At 48.6% G+C, this 21,240-nt stretch overlaps 2 protein-coding genes across 4 annotated transcripts in view; both read left to right on the top strand.

Annotated features, from left to right (window-relative positions):
* The window catches only part of usp43 (ubiquitin specific peptidase 43), a 31,383-nt gene extending 23,268 nt beyond the window's left edge, over positions 1 to 8,115 (top strand). Inside the window, exons 9-15 of one of the 2 annotated variants that reach the window (XM_031894491.1) lie at positions 255 to 358; positions 534 to 611; positions 970 to 1,096; positions 2,310 to 2,652; positions 2,736 to 2,894; positions 6,608 to 6,763; positions 6,908 to 8,115. In XM_031894491.1, coding sequence (XP_031750351.1) covers positions 255 to 358; positions 534 to 611; positions 970 to 1,096; positions 2,310 to 2,652; positions 2,736 to 2,894; positions 6,608 to 6,763; positions 6,908 to 7,905 — 1,965 coding nt within the window. In that variant the 3' untranslated portion in view covers positions 7,906 to 8,115. Of the gene's footprint in view, positions 1 to 251; positions 359 to 533; positions 612 to 969; positions 1,097 to 2,309; positions 2,653 to 2,735; positions 2,895 to 6,607; positions 6,764 to 6,907 lie in introns of both variants that reach the window. The other variant, XM_031894490.1, reaches the window with a different exon arrangement.
* A 4,126-nt stretch (positions 8,116 to 12,241) lies between these two features.
* LOC100497111 (testis-expressed protein 47) lies at positions 12,242 to 19,996 on the top strand. Of its 2 annotated transcripts, XM_031894764.1 has the most exons (8): positions 12,242 to 12,678; positions 14,944 to 15,016; positions 15,660 to 15,754; positions 15,974 to 16,038; positions 16,207 to 16,408; positions 17,126 to 17,282; positions 18,329 to 18,386; positions 19,557 to 19,638. In XM_031894764.1, exons 1-7 carry the CDS (start codon positions 12,553 to 12,555, stop codon positions 18,364 to 18,366), a joined length of 756 nt encoding a protein of 251 aa, XP_031750624.1. In that variant the 5' UTR covers positions 12,242 to 12,552; the 3' UTR covers positions 18,367 to 18,386; positions 19,557 to 19,638. The 2 variants fall into 2 exon arrangements, with proteins under 2 accessions (XP_031750624.1, XP_031750623.1); XM_031894763.1 differs by lacking the exon at positions 18,329 to 18,386 and having other exon boundaries at positions 12,243 to 12,678; positions 19,557 to 19,996.
* Positions 19,997 to 21,240: the final 1,244 nt, after the last annotated feature.

Here is a 21,240-nt window from a genome sequence, read left to right as displayed (position 1 = left end):
AAGAGGTTGGCCCTAGGGCGCAATAGCAAAAGGAACATTATATATCATTTGTGCTCAAAAATACAACAAAGTGCGACTCCCAGCACCCACTCACAAACACTGTGACCAGACAACCCACTGGCTCCTTTTTTTTTGAAAATTGGGGCAGTCCATGGGGAACCAATCAGAATTCTTCATGCAAGTGCAGGAGATATAGGGACCACAACACCTTTCATGCTGTGTTTAACTCTTCACTTGCTGAATTCTTTTAGCAGAATGGAACAGCACTCTTTCACATCCGGGTTGTTGGGGGTCCTGCAAGTGGAAGTTACCTGAGTCCTAAAGACCCCCGGCCACTCCAGCACCCGGCGATTGAGCGGTGAGTTCACTTACATTTTTACATCTGATCTTTATAATAAATGGTTTGACTTCATGTAATTAATGGCCCTACTTAGATGTCTCCCTGAGCAGTGACTGCCACCCGGTGGCTGTTTTTGGAACTGCAACTCCCTTAACATAACACTGGTGCTAATATAGTTTTCTGTATATTATAGAGCTTTGCAGCTCAGCGGAGCAGGAGGGCCGCCCCATGTCAAACTGGCAATAGAATGGGAGCCAAAGACCAAAGAACGGTGAGTAGTCGGCCGGACGGTACTGTACACAAGGATACACAAAGAAGCTGCTCGGATGAGTAGTGAAACATCTTCAATGACTACCTAACAAGTCCAGTTGCTTTAGATGTATTTATACTAGATACAAAGAATGAAACAGAAATTAAATGGGGAGGGGCAAGTACTGAAATCAATCACTTTGATCGTTGGCGTGTGAATAAAAAATGTAAGGGTGGGGTTTATATAATGGCCTTTGATATTTTTGGGTGCAGTGATGGGTGTGTGCTTTGGTTAATGGGAGGGAGGAGAGAGTTTGCCATGCAGGGAGGGGGGGCTCAGTCAGTACATAAGGGGGTATAACTGTGCCTTTGCCCCCCAGGCTGTTCGGGAACATTCAGGAGGAGGTGGTACATGATGACGAGTCGGTGCGGGCGCAGCAGTTGGAGCACCAGCAGCAGAGTTGCACCCTGGACGAGTGCTTTCAGCTCTACACTAAGGAGGAACAGGTGGGTCCCTTCCCGCAGGTACCGGGGTCCCTTCTGAGAAAACCAGTATGAGCACCTCAATCCCCTCTAATGCTGAGTACACTGGGAGCTGGGTGTTTGCACCTTAACCTACCCACACATAACTAGTTCCCTAGTGACGGCTGTGTATATTGGGGAGACAGTGGCTATTCTGAACCCAGGCTGTGCTGTAAATAGTGCCCCCCCATTGGTTAAATGGTGGCTTAGCTTTACCAAGCCATAGGTTTATCATGAACCCCCCCCCCAGACCCAAGAATACCCAGTGATAACCATTACAGGGTCCCTTTACAGCACAGTAACTGCCCCAGTACAGGGGTATGTAGCACTGGAGCAGGGCCAAATTGACACTCCTATTTAAAAGCCAATCCCTTCTTATTGGCTACAAACTCACCCACACTCAATAGGGCTCCGTAGCGCTCAGGGCATTGTCTGTAACATAATGGCCAATGGGACTGACTATGGCTGTGGTAGTCATGGAGTTCAGCTCATTGGCCCAGTGGCAACCACCTGCCCAGTACGGGCTGGAAGCCCCCCAAAGTGTACTGTAACGGGTGACTGGTATAGGGCAAAGTGGGTCCTTCTATTTAGGTGCCAATGTGTGTAGCCCTGTTGCCCTGTATCGGCCTTTTCGGCTGAACTGAAGCCGAACAACATTACACAATAGGTTAATAGAGTTTCCCGTGTCCAGCAGAAGTAATGTTCCAGCACAGAACAGGTTAATAATACAGAATGGCAGTAATAAGTAAGAGAAATAAATATAACTCACCACATTGGTGCCCCAGACGCCTGGAGAGAATCCCCCCCCCCGGTGCTACTACTGATCCAATAGGGACCCACAATGGCAATGGTCTGTGCAGGGAAATCCCACCTGATCCCTGATTAATAATCAGAACCACCTGTACTGGGTCTCACAGGGGGCTTTATAGTAATGTAGCAGTGAGTGGGATCCGGGTATTAATGTAGGGGTGGCACAGGATTTGGGGGGGATTTTCTACATATGTGGGTTGAAAGCCCTGTGCCCGCCATTTTGCATTGTGCCCCTATTTCCTGGGATGTGGGTTGTATAATAAGGCAACAGCCTTACTATACACCATGTCCTTGGAAAAAAAAAACAGGGGGCGCAGTTGCTGTAAGGCCCATAAGCTCTGAGCATGATGTTGCTAAGCTTTGGTAATGTTAACCCTTTGTGTCCCAGCTGGCTCCCGACGACGCCTGGAGGTGCCCTTATTGCAAGGTTCTGCAGCAGGGCACGGTGAAACTGAGCCTATGGACTCTCCCCGACATTCTCATCATCCATCTCAAGAGGTTCCGCCAGGTGGGGGGGCGCAGGAACAAGCTGTCCACTTTGGTGCGGTTCCCCCTGGCGGGGCTGGACATGGCGCCCCATGTGGTTAAGAGGAGCCAGGGGGGCAAGGGGATGCTGGGGCAGTGGGCATCGTGGAAAAATGCCCCAATGGAGAATGGGCAGCTGGACGTCCACTATGACTTGTATGCGGTGTGCAACCATCATGGCAGCCTGCAGGGAGGCCATTACACAGGTGAGATTCACCCCCAGCGTGTCACTTGCTTTAACCCCCAGCAGTGGGGCATTAACATGCTAATAACCCCTTTGTGCTGCCAGCGTATTGTCGGAACTCCCTGGATGCCCGCTGGTACAGCTACGACGACAGCAACGTGGAACACGTCCAGGAGACCGACGTCTGTACCCGAGGGGCCTACCTCCTGTTCTACCAGAAGCGGAACGCCATCCCCATGTGGTCAGCCAGCAGCTCCGTCAGAGGTAAATAGATCCCAATACAAACAGCCGATGTGACTCTATAATAACCAGTCATTCCCCTGCTGGAAAGTTCATGTAGGAGCCGCTCATATCAGTCAGTAAATAGATCCCAATACAAACAGCTGATGTGACTCTATAATAACCAGTCATTCCCCTGCTGGAAAGTTCATGTAGGAGCCGCTCATATCAGTCAGTAAATAGATCCCAATACAAACAGCTGATGTGACTCTATAATAACCAGTCATTCCCCTGCTGGAAAGTTCATGTAGGAGCCGCTCATATCAGTCAGTAAATAGATCCCAATACAAACAGCTGATGTGACTCTATAATAACCAGTCATTCCCCTGCTGGAAAGTTCATGTAGGAGCCGCTCATATCAGTCAGTAAATAGATCCCAATACAAACAGCTGATGTGACTCTATAATAACCAGTCATTCCCCTGCTGGAAAGTTCATGTAGGAGCCGCTCATATCAGTCAGTAAATAGATCCCAATACAAACAGCTGATGTGACTCTATAATAACCAGTCATTCCCCTGCTGGAAAGTTCATGTAGGAGCCGCTCATATCATTCAGTAAATAGATCCCAATACAAACAGCCGATGTGACTCTATAATAACCAGTCATTCCCCTGCTGGAAAGTTCATGTAGGAGCCGCTCATATCAGTCAGTAAATAGATCCCAATACAAACAGCTGATGTGACTCTATAATAACCAGTCATTCCCCTGCTGGAAAGTTCATGTAGGAGCCGCTCATATCATTCAGTAAATAGATCCCAATACAAACAGCTGATGTGACTCTATAATAACCAGTTATTCCCCTGCTGGAAAGTTCATGTAGGAGCCGCTCATATTATTCAGTAAATAGATCCCAATACAAACAGCCGATGTGACTCTATAATAACCAGTCATTCCCCTGCTGGAAAGTTCATGTAGGAGCCGCTCATATCAGTCAGTAAATAGATCCCAATACAAACAGCCGATGTGACTCTATAATAACCAGTCATTCCCCTTGCTGGAAAGTTCATGTAGGAGCCGCTCATATCAGTCAGTAAATAGATCCCAATACAAACAGCCGATGTGACTCTATAATAACCAGTCATTCCCCTGCTGGAAAGTTCATGTAAGAGCCGCTCATATCAGTCAGTAAATAGATCCCAATACAAACAGCCGATGTGACTCTATAATAACCAGTCATTCCCCTGCTGGAAAGTTCATGTAGGAGCCGCTCATATCAGTCAGTAAATAGATCCCAATACAAACAGCCGATGTGACTCTATAATAACCAGTCATTCCCCTGCTGGAAAGTTCATGTAGGAGCCGCTCATATCAGTCAGTAAATAGATCCCAATACAAACAGCCGATGTGACTCTATAATAACCAGTCATTCCCCTGCTGGAAAGTTCATGTAGGAGCCGCTCATATCATTCAGTAAATAGATCCCAATACAAACAGCTGATGTGACTCTATAATAACCAGTCATTCCCCTGCTGGAAAGTTCATGTAGGAGCCGCTCATATCATTCAGTAAATAGATCCCAATACAAACAGCCGATGTGACTCTATAATAACCAGTCATTCCCCTGCTGGAAAGTTCATGTAGGAGCCGCTCATATCAGTCAGTAAATAGATCCCAATACAAACAGCCGATGTGACTCTATAATAACCAGTCATTCCCCTGCTGGAAAGTTCATGTAGGAGCCGCTCATATCAGTCAGTAAATAGATCCCAATACAAACAGCTGATGTGACTCTATAATAACCAGTCATTCCCCTGCTGGAAAGTTCATGTAGGAGCCGCTCATATCAGTCAGTAAATAGATCCCAATACAAACAGCCGATGTGACTCTATAATAACCAGTCATTCCCCTGCTGGAAAGTTCATGTAGGAGCCGCTCATATCAGTCAGTAAATAGATCCCAATACAAACAGCTGATGTGACTCCATAATAACCAGTCATTCCCCTGCTGGAAAGTTCATGTAGGAGCCGCTCATATCAGTCAGTAAATAGATCCCAATACAAACAGCCGATGTGACTCTATAATAACCAGTCATTCCCCTGCTGGAAAGTTCATGTAGGAGCCGCTCATATCAGTCAGTAAATAGATCCCAATACAAACAGCTGATGTGACTCCATAATAACCAGTCATTCCCCTGCTGGAAAGTTCATGTAGGAGCCGCTCATATCAGTCAGTAAATAGATCCCAATACAAACAGCCGATGTGACTCTATAATAACCAGTCATTCCCCTGCTGGAAAGTTCATGTAGGAGTGGCTCATATCAGTCAGTAAATAGATCCCAATACAAACAGCTGATGTGACTCTATAATAACCAGTCATTCCCCTGCTGGAAAGTTCATGTAGGAGCCGCTCATATCAGTCAGTAAATAGATCCCAATACAAACAGCTGATGTGACTCCATAATAACCAGTCATTCCCCTGCTGGAAAGTTCATGTAGGAGCCGCTCATATCAGTCAGTAAATAGATCCCAATACAAACAGCCGATGTGACTCTATAATAACCAGTCATTCCCCTGCTGGAAAGTTCATGTAGGAGCCGCTCATATCAGTCAGTAAATAGATCCCAATACAAACAGCCGATGTGACTCTATAATAACCAGTCATTCCCCTGCTGGAAAGTTCATGTAGGAGCCGCTCATATCAGTCAGTAAATAGATCCCAATACAAACAGCTGATGTGACTCTATAATAACCAGTCATTCCCCTGCTGGAAAGTTCATGTAGGAGCCGCTCATATCAGTCAGTAAATAGATCCCAATACAAACAGCCGATGTGACTCTATAATAACCAGTCATTCCCCTGCTGGAAAGTTCATGTAGGAGCCGCTCATATCAGTCAGTAAATAGATCCCAATACAAACAGCTGATGTGACTCCATAATAACCAGTCATTCCCCTGCTGGAAAGTTCATGTAGGAGCCGCTCATATCAGTCAGTAAATAGATCCCAATACAAACAGCCGATGTGACTCTATAATAACCAGTCATTCCCCTGCTGGAAAGTTCATGTAGGAGCCGCTCATATCAGTCAGTAAATAGATCCCAATACAAACAGCTGATGTGACTCTATAATAACCAGTCATTCCCCTGCTGGAAAGTTCATGTAGGAGCCGCTCATATCAGTCAGTAAATAGATCCCAATACAAACAGCTGATGTGACTCCATAATAACCAGTCATTCCCCTGCTGGAAAGTTCATGTAGGAGCCGCTCATATCAGTCAGTAAATAGATCCCAATACAAACAGCCGATGTGACTCTATAATAACCAGTCATTCCCCTGCTGGAAAGTTCATGTAGGAGCCGCTCATATCAGTCAGTAAATAGATCCCAATACAAACAGCCGATGTGACTCTATAATAATCAGTTCATATAATTAGTTACAATGGATAATTAATGAGCTAATAAGTCAGTCAGTACATTTGGGGGGCGGGGGGGGTTTCCCTTCAGTTGTTTTATTCATTGGGGGGCAGTGGGGTTTGGCTTTTGCTTGATACGCAAGTTACTTATGTTTCTAGGCAGTTTTTGTGGAAGTTACGCAAATTGTGTAAGTTTTAGTGTAACTTTATATGTAACTTACACAACTTGCGTAACTTTGCCTCCTGATGAAGAAGACTTCTCTGGGCCTGGCACAGCCGTACCCCGTTTTCCTGCCCTGGGGCATCAATAGGAATCTAATATCTTGTTCTTCCATGTTCCGGTCAAGGTTCTACGAGCTCCTCTGTGTCAGACCATTGGATCCTAAGACTGAACGGCAGCAGGAGAGAAAGTCTCGCCTCTAGGGCCACCACCAACTGCTTCAACCGTATTCAGCCTCCAGACTCCCCGGTTTTCCTTGAGAAGGAGGAGCACCCCGATAAAGGTGAGCGCCCATCCACAGTAGTAGTGCAGTGACGTTTAGCGGCGGAATTTTATTAAATTATTTGTCCAGTTCATTATGAAATCCCTTGTAGGGCACCTCTACAACTATTAGATGAAGGTGTAATGTTCTTCATATTCCCTTTAGGTGGGTCTAAACCATTTGCACGGGGAATAAAGGGAAGGAGCGCAAGTATGAAGCTGCCCTCAGCCTCAAAACTCAAGCTGAGTATCAGCAAGGCAATGCCGTTACGGTGGTCCTTTGGGTCCAAGGACAGAACCAAGCGCGAGACTGGCCAGTTGGTAGAGTATCTGGAGTCCGGACGCAGACCCAAGTATACCAATGAGCCCATTGTGCCTCTGATGGCTGGTCTTCCCACAACTGAAAAGGAAGAACAACAAGCAAAGGCAAACCTTCCAAAAACCCAAGGGGTCAACGGGGCAGGAGGAACCTCAAAGCCAACGCCGTCATCATCTTCAAGGTTGGATTCCCAGAGGGGGAGGCCGAAGGAGAGGGAAAGCACTCTGAATGCCACCCAAACGGGGGTAGGGTCAGCAATGCCGAAAGAAAGGGAGGCAAGGTCAGCCGTGGACTGTGCGTCAGGAATGAGCTCCCTGGATCTAGGCAACGGCTTGAAAGGCCCAGTATTATTGGCCAAGAAGGGCGAGAGCAGCCAACGGAATGTGATAAAAAATGGCAGCAATCCTAGGGTCAAACCTTCCGAAGCTGAAGGACAGCCAATAAATGTAAAACCCAACACGGTAAAGAAGGAGATCAGGAGGCAAAGTGGGACAGAAAACTCTAGTGGGTTGGAGCATTCCAATGGCGTGCCCAGGACTTCCTTAGCCAACGGCATTCTGGGTGATGGCAGGACTAGTGGCACGATGCCCCGTCAGCCCAAAGAGGAGCCCAATAAGATCCAACCCCAGCAAGATATCCGGAGAGCCCACAGCTCATCCAATGTCCACAGCAAATCAGACTTCGGCCTGAAGAGGTCGGTCTCCCTGTACAGGAACGGTGGGGCCTCCCAGCAGCCTCCCAGGCCAATGGCCACCGAGAAATTCTCTACTGGGTCGCTGCAAAGGCTCCGGTACCATACGGCCTCCGCGGGCAGGAAGAAATCTGTTCCTGAATCCAGCTTCTGAGTCCAGACTGGAATCTACAGGCAGCTTGGGTCGGTTCTGGTACCGTCATGGGACCCGGGTGTAGGGACACAGTGTCTCTGCTAATTGGACTCTCGTTACCAGTAATTACTCTGAGTGACATCTGTTCTATTTATATATCTGGAATATTATGTGAAGCCCTCGCCGTGTATTGGGCGCATTTTATTGCTTTTATATCGGGGTGCTCTTCACCCCAAAACTATGGGGGTAGCATAATCCAATCCAGCTCCAGCAGCAATATGTCTGTGCTTTATTCCTCCAATCAGTGCGATCCCTGCAGCCATTCGTTATAACTACAGAGGGGGGGGGGCCCACACAGACCCATAGATACAAGGACTGGGCTGTGGATGGATATTCACGGGGGGGGGGGGTCCCAGACAGACCCATAGATACAAGGACTGGGCTGTGGATGGATATTCACAGGGGGGGGGGGACCCAGACAGACCCATAGATACAAGGACTGGGCTGTGGATGGATATTCACGGGGGGGGGTCCCAGACAGACCCATAGATACAAGGACTGGGCTGTGGATGGATATTCACGGGGGGGGGGACCCAGACAGACCCATAGATACAAGGACTGGGCTGTGGATGGATATTCACGGGGGGGGGGGTCCCAGACAGACCCATAGATACAAGGACTGGGCTGTGGATGGATATTCACGGGGGGGGGGTCCCAGACAGACCCATAGATACAAGGACTGGGCTGTGGATGGATATTCACGGGGGGGGGGGGGGGGGTCCCAGACAGACCCATAGATACAAGGACTGGGCTGTGGATGGATATTCACGGGGGGGGGGTCCCAGACAGACCCATAGATACAAGGACTGGGCTGTGGATGGATATTCACGGGGGGGGGGGGGGGGGGGGGACCCAGACAGACCCATAGATACAAGGACTGGGCTGTGGATGGATATTCACGGGGGGGGACCCAGACCCAAGTACAATGGGCTGTGGATGATTCGGGGGGGGGGTCCCAGACAGACCCATAGATACAAGGACTGGGCTGTGGATGGATATTCACGGGGGGGGGGGGTCCCAGACAGACCCATAGATACAAGGACTGGGCTGTGGATGGATATTCACGGGGGGGGGGGGTCCCAGACAGACCCATAGATACAAGGACTGGGCTGTGGATGGATATTCACGGGGGGGGGGGGTCCCAGACAGACCCATAGATACAAGGACTGGGCTGTGGATGGATATTCACGGGGGGGGGACCCAGACAGACCCATAGATACAAGGACTGGGCTGTGGATGGATATTCACGGGGGGGGGGGGACCCAGACAGACCCATAGATACAAGGACTGGGCTGTGGATGGATATTCACGGGGGGGGGGGGTCCCAGACAGACCCATAGATACAAGGACTGGGCTGTGGATGGATATTCACAGGGGGGGGGGACCCAGACAGACCCATAGATACAAGGACTGGGCTGTGGATGGATATTCACGGGGGGGGGTCCCAGACAGACCCATAGATACAAGGACTGGGCTGTGGATGGATATTCACGGGGGGGGGGACCCAGACAGACCCATAGATACAAGGACTGGGCTGTGGATGGATATTCACGGGGGGGGGGACCCAGACAGACCCATAGATACAAGGACTGGGCTGTGGATGGATATTCACGGGGGGGGGGGGACCCAGACAGAATCATAGATACAAGGACTGGGCTGTGGATGGATATTCACGGGGGGGGGGGGACCCAGACAGAATCATAGATACAAGGACTGGGCTGTGGATGGATATTCGCAGGGGGGGGGACCTAGACAGACTCAGACAATCCAATCATTTTGGGGGCACTTGCACTATTTCTGCACTGGGGGCCCTATGCCCACCCCTGAGATATACCCCCAACAGGTTCAGACTGGGCTGGTAGGGCACTGGGAGAAAACCCGGTGGGTCCCGGTCCTTGTGGGCCCCGCCGACCCAAGCCTGCTCCCCTGCCCGGGCCACCCCCTCTCCCCCGATCAAAGCCACAAGGGGTGGTTCACCTTTAGTAAGTCATAAAATGGCAACTTTTCCATTGGTCTTCATTATCTATGTTTTATAGATTTTAAATGATTTGCCTTCTTCTTCTGAAAACTTGCAAATGGGGGTCACTGACCCCGGCAGCCAAATAACAATTTCCCTGTAAAGCCTACAGTTTTATTGTTATTGTTACTTTTTATTAGTTTTCTTTCTGTTTATGTCCTCTACTATTCAACAGATGCCTGGTTGTTAAGGTCATTTGGACCTTAATGAAGACCAATTGCAAATTTTCTCAGAATAGTCTACAATCATATTAAATGTTAACTCAAAGGTGAACAACCCCTTTATGGAGGCAAAAATGCAGTTTGGAGGGGGGTGGGCAGCCACAAAGGCCTGGGCCTATCTAAACTGGGCATTGGGCAGGAGACTGACTATTATTTGAATCTCCCGTCCAGTCCAGTGATTGGTGGGGAGAGGTGTGTGCGAGTGGGTGGGGGTATGTAGGGGGGCAGGGTTGCGAGGGGCCTAGGGGCACCCTATCTTAAAATGGACGTCGGGAGGTGGGCCCTGGGGGTCGCAGCCCCTCTAGGTGCCAAAGCTCCAGTCCAACATTGCAGGGCTGCCCCCTGGGTCTACCTAACTGGCCCCTAATTCGGGTGGGGGGTATGTAAGGGGGGGGCCGAGTGGGGGCGGGGTTGGGAGGGGCCTAGGGGCACCCTATCTTAAAATGGACGTCAGGAGGTGGGCCCTGGGGGTCGCAGCCCCACTAGGTGCCAAAGCTCCAGTCCAACATTGCAGGGCTGCCCCCTGGGTCTACCTAATTGGCCCTTAATTCGGGTGGGGGGTATGTAAGGGGGGGGGCGGGGATGGGAGGGGCCTAGGGGCACCTTATCTTAAACTCCGGCCCTGGGATTGGACGCCGGGAGGTGGGCCCTGGATGATTAGTGGCCCTGGGGCCACTGGGTGCTGTACTGATGGGAGCAGATACCTGTATAATATGAACCATTGCACTATAGAGAGTATTAAGCCTTATACCCTCCCCACACTCACTATCTGCCCCTGTTTGTGAGTTTATTCTGGAAAAAGAAGGATTGGAATAAAAGAAACAAAAATGACCTCTGGGAGTGAAGGATTGTGGGTGAATATACTCACTGCAGCTATACGACCGCGGCGCTTTGTCAGTGCCCCAATGAGACGCTTAAATCTTTTCCTGTTTCATAGATGAATTATTTATTATAAATATATATATATATATGGAAGGAAAAATGTTTTCTATAGAATATTCCTACGGCGCCTGCCAAGAGGCCGCTATTTTGATAAGAAGAATGTGAGCTCCTCTTCCTCAGATGAAGTTCTATGCAATAATGATACGTTTTACTGATTCTCACTGATTCTTTCCTGCGTTTCCTAATAAAATGAAGTTATACATTTTTTTTTGGAAATAAAGTGTTTTTATATTTCTGGGTGTTTTTGCTCTCTGATTTATTGGCACTTCATACCCATCACCCATGTTATATGGGCACAGAACCCCTCAGTGACTGCTAATATCCTTATCATTTACAGTAGGGGGTACATTATCCCTTATAATACATGAGTGATACTCAGAGTTCCCTGTATAACTCAGCCTGCAGCCTTGTGCCTTTATATGGGGGGCACAGAACCCCTCAGTGACTGCTAATATCCTTATCATTTACAGTAGGGGGTACATTATCCCTTATAATACATGAGTGATACTCAGAGTTCCCTGTATAACTCAGCCTGCAGCCTTGTGCCTTTATATGGGGGGCACAGAACCCCTCAGTGACTGCTAATATCCTTATCATTTACAGTAGGGGGTACATTATCCCTTATAATACATGAGTGATACTCAGAGTTCCCTGTATAACTCAGCCTGCAGCCTTGTGCCTTTATATGGGGGGCACAGAACCCCTCAGTGACTGCTAATATCCTTATCATTTACAGTAGGGGGTACATTATCCCTTATAATACATGAGTGATACTCAGAGTTCCCTGTATAACTCAGCCTGCAGCCTTGTGCCTTTATATGGGGGGCACAGAACCCCTCAGTGACTGCTAATATCCTTATCAGTTACAGTAGGGGGTACATTATCCCTTATAACACATAACAAATGACAAAAGGAAAGTAGAATGAATGAGTTTTTTCAGACTGTATTTGCAGAGGAAATTGGATGCCACTCGGCAGGCTCGTTTGGAGATGAATCATCCCCTTTCTAACTTTGGAACCAATCAGGAGTTAGCGAGTGAGTATTTAAATTGTCGCCGTGGCAACAAGAAACTGGAAAGTCCAAAGAATTAAATCCAAGCCTGGCCCTCAAATTCGGTAACCAGGCAATGCTTTGTCAATAGAAACCGCTAGTGAGTAACCTGCTCCGGTCTCTCCCACAATCCCACTTATTTTTATCTTGATTTTTGAAATCATATATAAAATTTGACAAAATCCGACTTGAAATTTTACCTTCCAAGTGGTTGGAAAAAAGAAAATCCGGGGCTTTCATTTTGAATGTTTAACATCATTTTTTAATTCTTTTTGAAAGAAGTTGCGGCAAAAAAACAAACAAAAACAAAACACAAATTTTTGAAATTGAGGTTTTTCTTCCCTATTGGTTAGAATTCAAAGTGTTTGATTGGCAGGAATGGAGGATCATGGGAAAGCGAGGGAGACGCCATGGAAATCGGAAGCGGCGTCGGAAAAGAACGGGACCAGCTATTTCCACCAGTTGCTGAACAGGCGCATAGTGATGAGCGCCAGAGAGGATGTGGTTTGTTATTATTATTATTATATAATTATCAGTATACTGTATATATATATGTCCACTAATCAGAACTGAGGTTTCTCATTGGGCCCAAGCTGACATTATTGTCTCCCCAATCCAGAATGGGAGCGACAGTGGGTGTAGCATTAGCTTCCCCTTTAAATTGATATTCTGAGAGAATTTGCAATTGGTCTTCATTTTTTATGTACTACGGTTATTTAGTTATTTAGCTTTCCAGTTTGGGTTTTCAGCAGCTGACTGGTTGCTAGGGTCTTAGTTACCTTAGCAACCAGGCTGTGGTTCCAAGGAGAAACAGGAATATGAATAGGGGAGGGGGCTGCGTAGAAAGATAAGTAATATAAAACTGGAGCCTCACAGAGCAATAGGGTTTGGCTGCCGGGGTCAGTGACCCCCGTTTAAAAGCTGCAAAGATGTAGAAGAGGAAGGTGAATATAACCCTTCCTATGGGGAGAGTGTGGCCCCGGGGCCCCTTAATCCCACGCAAATATAACCCTTCCTATGGGGAGAGTGCGGCCCCGGGGCCCCTTAATCCCACGCAAATATAACCCTTCCTATGGGGAGAGTGTGGCCCCGGGGCCCCTTAATCCCACGCAAATATAACCCTTCCTATGGGGAGAGTGCGGCCCCGGGGCCCCTTAATCCCACGCAAATATAACCCTTCCTATGGGGAGAGTGCGGCCCCGGGGCCCCTTAATCCCACGCTAATATAACCCTTTCTATGGGGAGAGTGCGGCCCCGGGGCCCCTTAATCCCACGCAAATATAACCCTTCCTATGGGGAGAGTGCGGCCCCGGGGCCCCTTAATCCCACGCTAATATAACCCTTTCTATGGGGAGAGTGCGGCCCCGGGGCCCCTTAATCCCACGCAAATATAACCCTTCCTATGGGGAGAGTGTGGCCCCGGGGCCCCTTAATCCCACGCAAATATAACCCTTCCTATGGGGAGAGTGCGGCCCCGGGGCCCCTTAATCCCACGCTAATATAACCCTTCCTATGGGGAGAGTGCGGCCCCGGGGCCCCTTAATCCCACGCTAATATAACCCTTCCTATGGGTAGAGTGCGGCCCCGGGGCCCCTTAATCCCACGCTAATATAACCCTTCCTATGGGGAGAGTGCGGCCCCGGGGCCCCTTAATCCCACGCAAATATAACCCTTCCTATGGGGAGAGTGCGGCCCCGGGGCCCCTTAATCCCACGCTAATATAACCCTTCCTATGGGGAGAGTGCGGCCCCGGGGCCCCTTAATCCCAAGCAAATATAACCCTTCCTATGGGGAGAGTGCGGCCCCGGGGCCCCTTAATCCCACGCAAATATAACCCTTCCTATGGGGAGAGTGCGGCCCCGGGGCCCCTTAATCCCACGCAAATATAACCCTTCCTATGGGGAGAGTGCGGCCCCGGGGCCCCTTAATCCCACACTAATATAACCCTTCCTATGGGGAGAGTGCGGCCCCGGGGCCCCTTAATCCCACGCAAATATAACCCTTCCTATGGGGAGAGTGCGGCCCCGGGGCCCCTTAATCCCACACTAATATAACCCTTCCTATGGGGAGAGTGCGGCCCCGGGGCCCCTTAATCCCACGCAAATATAACCCTTCCTATGGGGAGTGTGCGGCCCCGGGGCCCCTTAATCCCACGCAAATATAACCCTTCCTATGGGGAGAGTGCGGCCCCGGGGCCCCTTAATCCCCACGCTAATATAACCCTTCCTATGGGGAGAGTGCGGCCCCGGGGCCCCTTAATCCCACGCAAATATAACCCTTCCTATGGGGAGAGTGCGGCCCCGGGGCCCCTTAATCCCACGCAAATATAACCCTTCCTATGGGGAGAGTGCGGCCCCAGGGCCCCTTAATCCCACGCAAATATAACCCTTCCTATGGGGAGAGTGCGGCCCCGGGGCCCCTTAATCCCACGCAAATATAACCCTTCCTATGGGGAGAGTGCGGCCCCAGGGCCCCTTAATCCCACGCAAATAAATAATATTATAGCAAATAAATAATGAAGACCAATTGCAAGGTTGCTAGGAATCGGGCACCCTTTTACATACCAAAAGATAAAAGGTGAGATGTAGAGGAACTGTAACTCCCACAATTGATGGTTTATGTTGAGGGGAGCCGGGCATTGTGGTCCAGCTGGGCCCATATAAAAGCTTGAGGCCTGGGTACAAAAGTCCATTTCTAGTACCAGGAGGGTGGGGCTCACTATGTGAGAATGTTCCAGCGTTATTCTTGCACCCTGTTCCTTCTCTTTAGAAATGTCTCCTGCATCGCTTGATCTTTGTCTCCAAACTGTCTGCAGATCTGGCCGACAAGAGGGGCCTTGGAGGTAAGGAACTGTTGGGCGGCACCTCCCTGAAGCCCTTTCAGCTGTAGTAGGAGTTGGCACATTATACAGCCCTGATAGAAATCTGTGGGCCCACTGGAAATTGGGTGGCTGGGGGGCAGACACAAGAGTTTGAGCCCCTTGGAGACAACTCTTATGGTAGGACACTAAGGGAACCCCAAGAGAGATGCCTATTGGGTGAGGAACAGTTTCCTACTGCTCTTCCAGACAGGAAGTGACTAGTTAAAGGGTTGGTGACATTGGTCAGTTGTTGGCCAGACATTGGCACCACAGTAGAACGGAAGGTCGAGAAGAGTGGTACAAATTAAGGTGGCCATACACGGGTTGATTCTAGTTGCCGATATGGGTCCCTCAGACCAATTTGGCAGCTTATTGGCCCCTGTATCGGCACTAACAATGGGTCTGAAATCACCCAGGGCCAAACGACCGAATTAACCCGATATAGCCCACCGGTAGGTGGGGATATCAGGAGAAGATCCACTCGTTTGGTGACCTCGCCAAGCAAGCGGATCTAAACATGTATGGCCACCTTTAGGATCTGGCAGAGCCCAATGGCCATTTTGGGGTACGTGGAGTTATTTGGAGGGTTGGCAAGTAATAAATGCCCCTTTATGATCTCCGGCAGATTACTGGGAAGGCCAATTCCAGCGTTACAGCCAAGGGGAAGCTGTCACTGGCCTCCTCTTACTCTATCCTTCATATACGATACATGTGCTAGAGGTAAGTACTACATCACGTCCAGTTACACCTTCCCCAACAACATCTGGCCAAGCCCTGATACCACGGGGGAATCCATTGGCCCCATGCACTGGTCTGTAAGCCAAGCTGCCAGATGGAGAAGGTATTTGATGGCTGCATCCTTGGCTGGGAGTTTATACTGGGAATAATGGGACAAATCATTGGGAGTAGAGTCAGGACTGACCGGCCTCTGTATTTTAGTCCAGCAGTGAGGTCCTGTACTGTGTGCTGCACGAACTGGCACGGATGAAGAAACAAGGAGGCAGGTGAGTGCAACCAGGGCCGCAGACCCCCCTTTGTGACTACTGAAATGGCCAATGGAGGATGGATGGGCTGGTAGATCTGCAGATCTGAAATCTCTGACCAAAAATGAGTCTTTCTCTTTGCCAAGGAGCTCTCCATCTTCTAAGTCCCCACCTTCATTTCATCCTCAGGGCTCTGGTGTTGGACCCCAAGATCCTGGTGATGTCTCACAACATTCCCAACCGGCTGTTCAACCAGTGGTGCTACAAAGTACTGAACGTTCCGGGTCAGCACCTGGCTGACAAGTACAACGAGTCCTCCACGGACGGTATTGTCACTGAGTGTCTGACCAAACTCCTACAGATCGGGAAGCACCTGACTAAGTACCCCAAGGTGAGTTGTGATAAGGGGGCAAAAGACTGGGGCATGAATGGAATTGGGTGGTGGAGGTACAGGGTAATTTGAGAAGAACTTATGGGATATTTGAAGAAGACAAATGAAAAAGGAACAGAGGGGGACGAGGATGGATTGATAGGATGGAACTGGATATTGAGGGAGTAAAGCAGGTGTAAGGTTTGTGGATCACTCTTGTGATTCAATGGACCTCTTAGAGGAGAAGTAGAGGGGTCTTTAGTAAAAGTGGCTTTGCTGAAGCTGAATAAGTTTTATAGACAGAGTATTGATGGGACAGAGACAATGGGCATGGCAGAGGGCTGTGGGTTTGGGATAGAGTGGCGTTAAGAGGAAGGTAATGAGGGAAGTTGACTTGGACATGGAGGACTAGGGGAGACTTGGACATGGAGGACTATGGAAAACTTGGACATGGAGGATTATGGGAGACTTGGACATGGAGGACTATGGGAGACTTGGACATGGAGGACTATGGGAGACATGGACATGGAGGACTAGGGGAGACTTGGACATGGAGGACTATGGGAGACTTGGACATGGAGGACTATGGGAGACTTGGACATGGAGGACTATGGTTGAGCTCCGTGGGTTTAACGTTATTGGAACAATTATGGATTTTTGTCAGCAAAAAGTACCAATAGTAACCCATCAGGAAATGTATTTATCTATGATTCTGTTTGGATTTTTACTGTCATCAAGGGCTCAAAGAACATTCCAGACTCAGTGTTTGAGAAGGTGCCAGAGTTAATCATCCCCCAAGGTTCCATCCACCACCTCTTGAACTGCAAAGAGCTCCCCACTCCTGACCAATTCCTGCAGTCCTACGACTCCCCTCTTAATGTTCTCTTAGATTCTGGTAAGTCACCTGTATAGTTTATTGGCCCACTGGCACTGACTGTTCTTATGGAATGTTCTGGGCACACAATAAGCTGTACCCCCATACTGTACTGTCTAAGGGAAACACTATGGCACCTCCTACCCATATGTATAAATACAAATATACAGAGAGGGAATGTTCTGGGCACACAATAAGCTGTACCCCCATACTGTACTGTCTAAGGGAAACACTATGGCACCCCGTACCCATATGTATAAATACAAATATACAGAGAGGGAATGTTCTGGGCACACAATAAGCTGTACCCCCATACTGTACTGTCTAAGGGAAACACTATGGCACCCCCTACCCATATGTATAAATACAAATATACAGAGAAGGAATGTTCTGGGCACACAATAAGCTGTACCCCCATACTGTACTGTCTAAGGGAAACACTATGGCACCCCCTACCCATATGTATAAATACAAATATACAGAGAAGGAATGTTCTGGGCACACAATAAGCTGCACCCCCATACTGTACTGTCTAAGGGAAACACTATGGCACCCCCTACCCATATGTATAAATACAAATATACAGAGAGGGAATGTTCTGGGCACACAATAAGCTGTACCCCCATACTGTACTGTCTAAGGGAAACACTATGGCACCCCCTACCCATATGTATAAATACAAATATACAGAGAAGGAATGTTCTGGGCACACAATAAGCTGTACCCTCATACTGTACTGTCTAAGGGAAACACTATGGCACCCCCTACCCATATGTATAAATACAAATATACAGAGAGGGAATGTTCTGGGCACACAATAAGCTGTACCCCCATACTGTACTGTCTAAGAGAAACACTATGGCACCTCCTACCCATATGTATAAATACAAATATACAGAGAAGGAATGTTCTGGGCACACAATAAGCTGTACCCCCATACTGTACTGGTAGCCTTGGGATGAACTATACATAGCAGACTAGTCCTACGTATATATTTCCCATCTGGCAAACTCATCTTTAAGGTACCAACCTTATAACTAGATTGATCTCTGTTTATTTGATTGAAGGACATGTGTTTGGGAGTATAAACCAGAGCAGAGTGTAGGCTCCTATGAGCCAGTGAAGGTACAGTATTGAATGGAAGTCCAGTGCATGTTACTTACCCCTCTCTACTCTGCTTTTGCCCCATGGGGCTACTTCTTGATCCGCTACTAATGTGATCCTGCTAACGTGCCTTTAGTGGAACATGTAGCTAGTGTGTCGGAGTAAGTGTATGAATGTGGCATGCTTGTAGATGGAGTTTATTAACATCTAATTCCCACTTATTTGATAAAAGAAGAAGGAAAGGAAAATACTCAGTAATACAGCCATGAGCACTCACAGTAAAGCTCCACTGAGTCCTCTATCAAAAGAAACATAGGACGTATTTTCTTCTTTTGTGTCACATGTTCTTCTGTGTCAGACTTCCTGTTCTTAGAAAAATCCTTCAGGAAAGGGGCAGGAATCTGCTCAGTTTCCTCCTCTCTCCCCCTTCCATCTCTGTGTAATCGGAGCTACCAGCAACCAGAGCTGCAGCAGGAAGCTGCTGAGACCAAGCTAAAATGGCAGCTGCTATCTTAAACAAACAGAGGGAGCTTCTAGGGCTGTTTACTCAGGTATGGTAAAGCTTTCTGCAGAATAAATATAGGGTTCTAGGTGGCACTAATGTGGCTAATCTATTGGCAGTAAAATGCCAAAATGCCTTTCCTTCTCCTTTACATTCTCAATGTGTTGTACTGTGGGATTAGTAGAGGGTGTAGAGAGCACCCACTCGTATGCCACTTTATAAGTTATTTCATTGTAGGGTGCCCATACAAGTGCAGGCATTAGTCCCAAACTGCCACGAGAAATCAACAGGGAGTCGTTTGTAACTGGGGGGAACATATTTGCCTTAAAAATCTTGTACTTACCCTCTCCCAATGTTCCGTTAAGTACATTCCCCGCCATATCACTGGAAGCTGTCTATCAGCTGGGATGGAAGAAAAACTATCAGCTATTCCTTCTCTCTCCCTGAGATTGTGAAAAAATAATTTTGGTTTTAGAAGAAGCACAGAGACGTCCGATAACCTTAACTCTTCAGTGTAACATGACCTACTATTGCAGCACAATTAGTAGTAATTAATATAATGACTGTATCATTCTTACGACCATAGTTCGAGCGCCCTCTGATTTTTAGTGTCTGGTATTTTTAGACCCACTGTAACCCGGTGGGATTCACTAGAACTCCTCTCCGTGACTAACGTTCTGCCTTTACAGACCGCGTGTGGCCGACCCCGGTGCACCTAACGCCAATTAAGACGATCACTGCCACGTAATGATGTTGTGATGAGTAGGGTCCTACTCGCCATATCCCCTGCCTGCCAATGGCTTCCATTTCCTTTCTACTCTCCAACGCCCCCTTCAGACCACCACTGAATTCGATATGAACACTGAAGGACCAATGCCCAAGAGATCATCTTTGACAAAGTTTGGACCTTACTAAAGGGGCAGTAAACATGGCCGTCAGTCACTGACTGCAGCGAAGTAACAGGGGCAGCGTTAACTTGGGACGGACTCCCCCAGGGTAGAAATGCGCTGCCTCGGTGTCACGTTTATTTGCTTCCCACCTTTATTTCATGCTGTCGAAAACATTCAAACATAGCGAAAAAATCATGTATTAAATTAAAACTTGTTTGTAAACTCTAAAGGGGTTATAACTGCAGTTGCAATAATCATTTTTTCAAAGAAAAGATAAAGTTTAAGGTATTTTTGCCCAAAGGTGCCCCTTGCGCTTCTCTCCTCCTGTTCCACATGTTAGTGCATTGCACTTGTAACCCAGACCTGTTCTACCTGTTGGACCCACTACCTGACCCAACCAGCCACTGCTTTATGCACAACCAGATCTGCCACCCGCTGACCGCCATTAAACAGGAAGTGCTGCTGCTGCCAACCGGAAGTGACATCATCAGAAGTGGACAGGGGTAGAAAGAAACTGTAATAAATTTACCGGTGCGGCGGGGACGCCCGCCGCGCCGCCCGTCTTGCCGGTCTGCTGCTAGTGCGCGCGCCGCGCGCCTTCTTCCTATTTAAAGGCGCAGGCGCGCTGACGGATGACGTCATGACGCATGGCGCATGACGTCAGCGCACAATGGCGCCAAATTTGAATTATTTAAGGGCCTTTCTTTTGCTACTCATTGCCCGTGATAGGTTTTTACTCCTGGTGCCTGTTTTGTGCTTTATGCGTCCTGTTGCTCCTGTTTTGACCCTGCCTGGCTTTGACGACTCTGATTTCTGTATCCTGATCCGTGCCTGTCCCTGACTACTGTTTCTGCCTCATCCTTCTGTTTGATTATCCGGTTTGACCCATTGCCTGCCTGACGATCCTAGTTATCTGCCCGCCTCGACCCAGCCTGTCTGACCACGTATTTGCCTACTCCTATCTGTACCGTGACCATTGGCCTTAAGACTTTCTACCATCGTGCCCCATTGCTAGCCAGAACTCCTGCTCTGCACCTCTCGTATAAGTCCAGGTGGCATCCGAGTAGCTGAGGGCTCCTCCCAAAGCCAAAGGCGGTCACGCTACTGGTGAAGCACGAGCCGAGACCAGGGTGTTTGGCACTTGTTCTGGTATTGGGTGCCGACCATGACATTATCACGGGCCCTGGAAGAAGGTGCGCGGCGCGCGCACTAGCAGCAGACCGGCAAGACGGGCGGCGCGGCGGGCGGCCCCGCCGATGGCAGCGCGGCGGGCGTCCCCGCCGCACCGGTAAATTTATTACAGAAACATTTAAACGAGTCAAATATTATAATGTAGATAATATAAAATAAGAAATACAGATAAGTGCCGCAACCCGGAAATCCTACTCACAACCCCCAGGTACCCGACCTGCTGCAGGACTCTACTCCAGGGTCCCCACATAGATAGACAAAGTGCACACACAGTATTTTGATGCCCTGAAGT

The sequence above is a fragment of the Xenopus tropicalis genome, chromosome 10 (assembly GCF_000004195.4).
Source record: "Xenopus tropicalis strain Nigerian chromosome 10, UCB_Xtro_10.0, whole genome shotgun sequence".
Classification (NCBI taxonomy): Eukaryota; Metazoa; Chordata; class Amphibia; order Anura; family Pipidae; genus Xenopus; species Xenopus tropicalis.
Note: the sequence above shows the minus strand (reverse complement) of the source record. Positions and strands in the feature narration are given on the sequence as shown.

What these genes read in the sequence shown, in the direction of transcription:
- LOC100497111 (XM_031894763.1), top strand. Translation starts at nt 12,553, where the DNA reads ATGGAGGATCATGGGAAAGCGAGGGAGACGCCATGGAAATCGGAAGCG. An exon ending in ATACGATACATGTGCTAGAG is followed by an intron (nt 15,755 to 15,973) that starts GTAAGTACTACA and finishes TCTGTATTTTAG; the next exon opens with TCCAGCAGTGAGGTCCTGTA. An exon ending in ACCTGACTAAGTACCCCAAG is followed by an intron (nt 16,409 to 17,125) that starts GTGAGTTGTGAT and finishes ACTGTCATCAAG; the next exon opens with GGCTCAAAGAACATTCCAGA.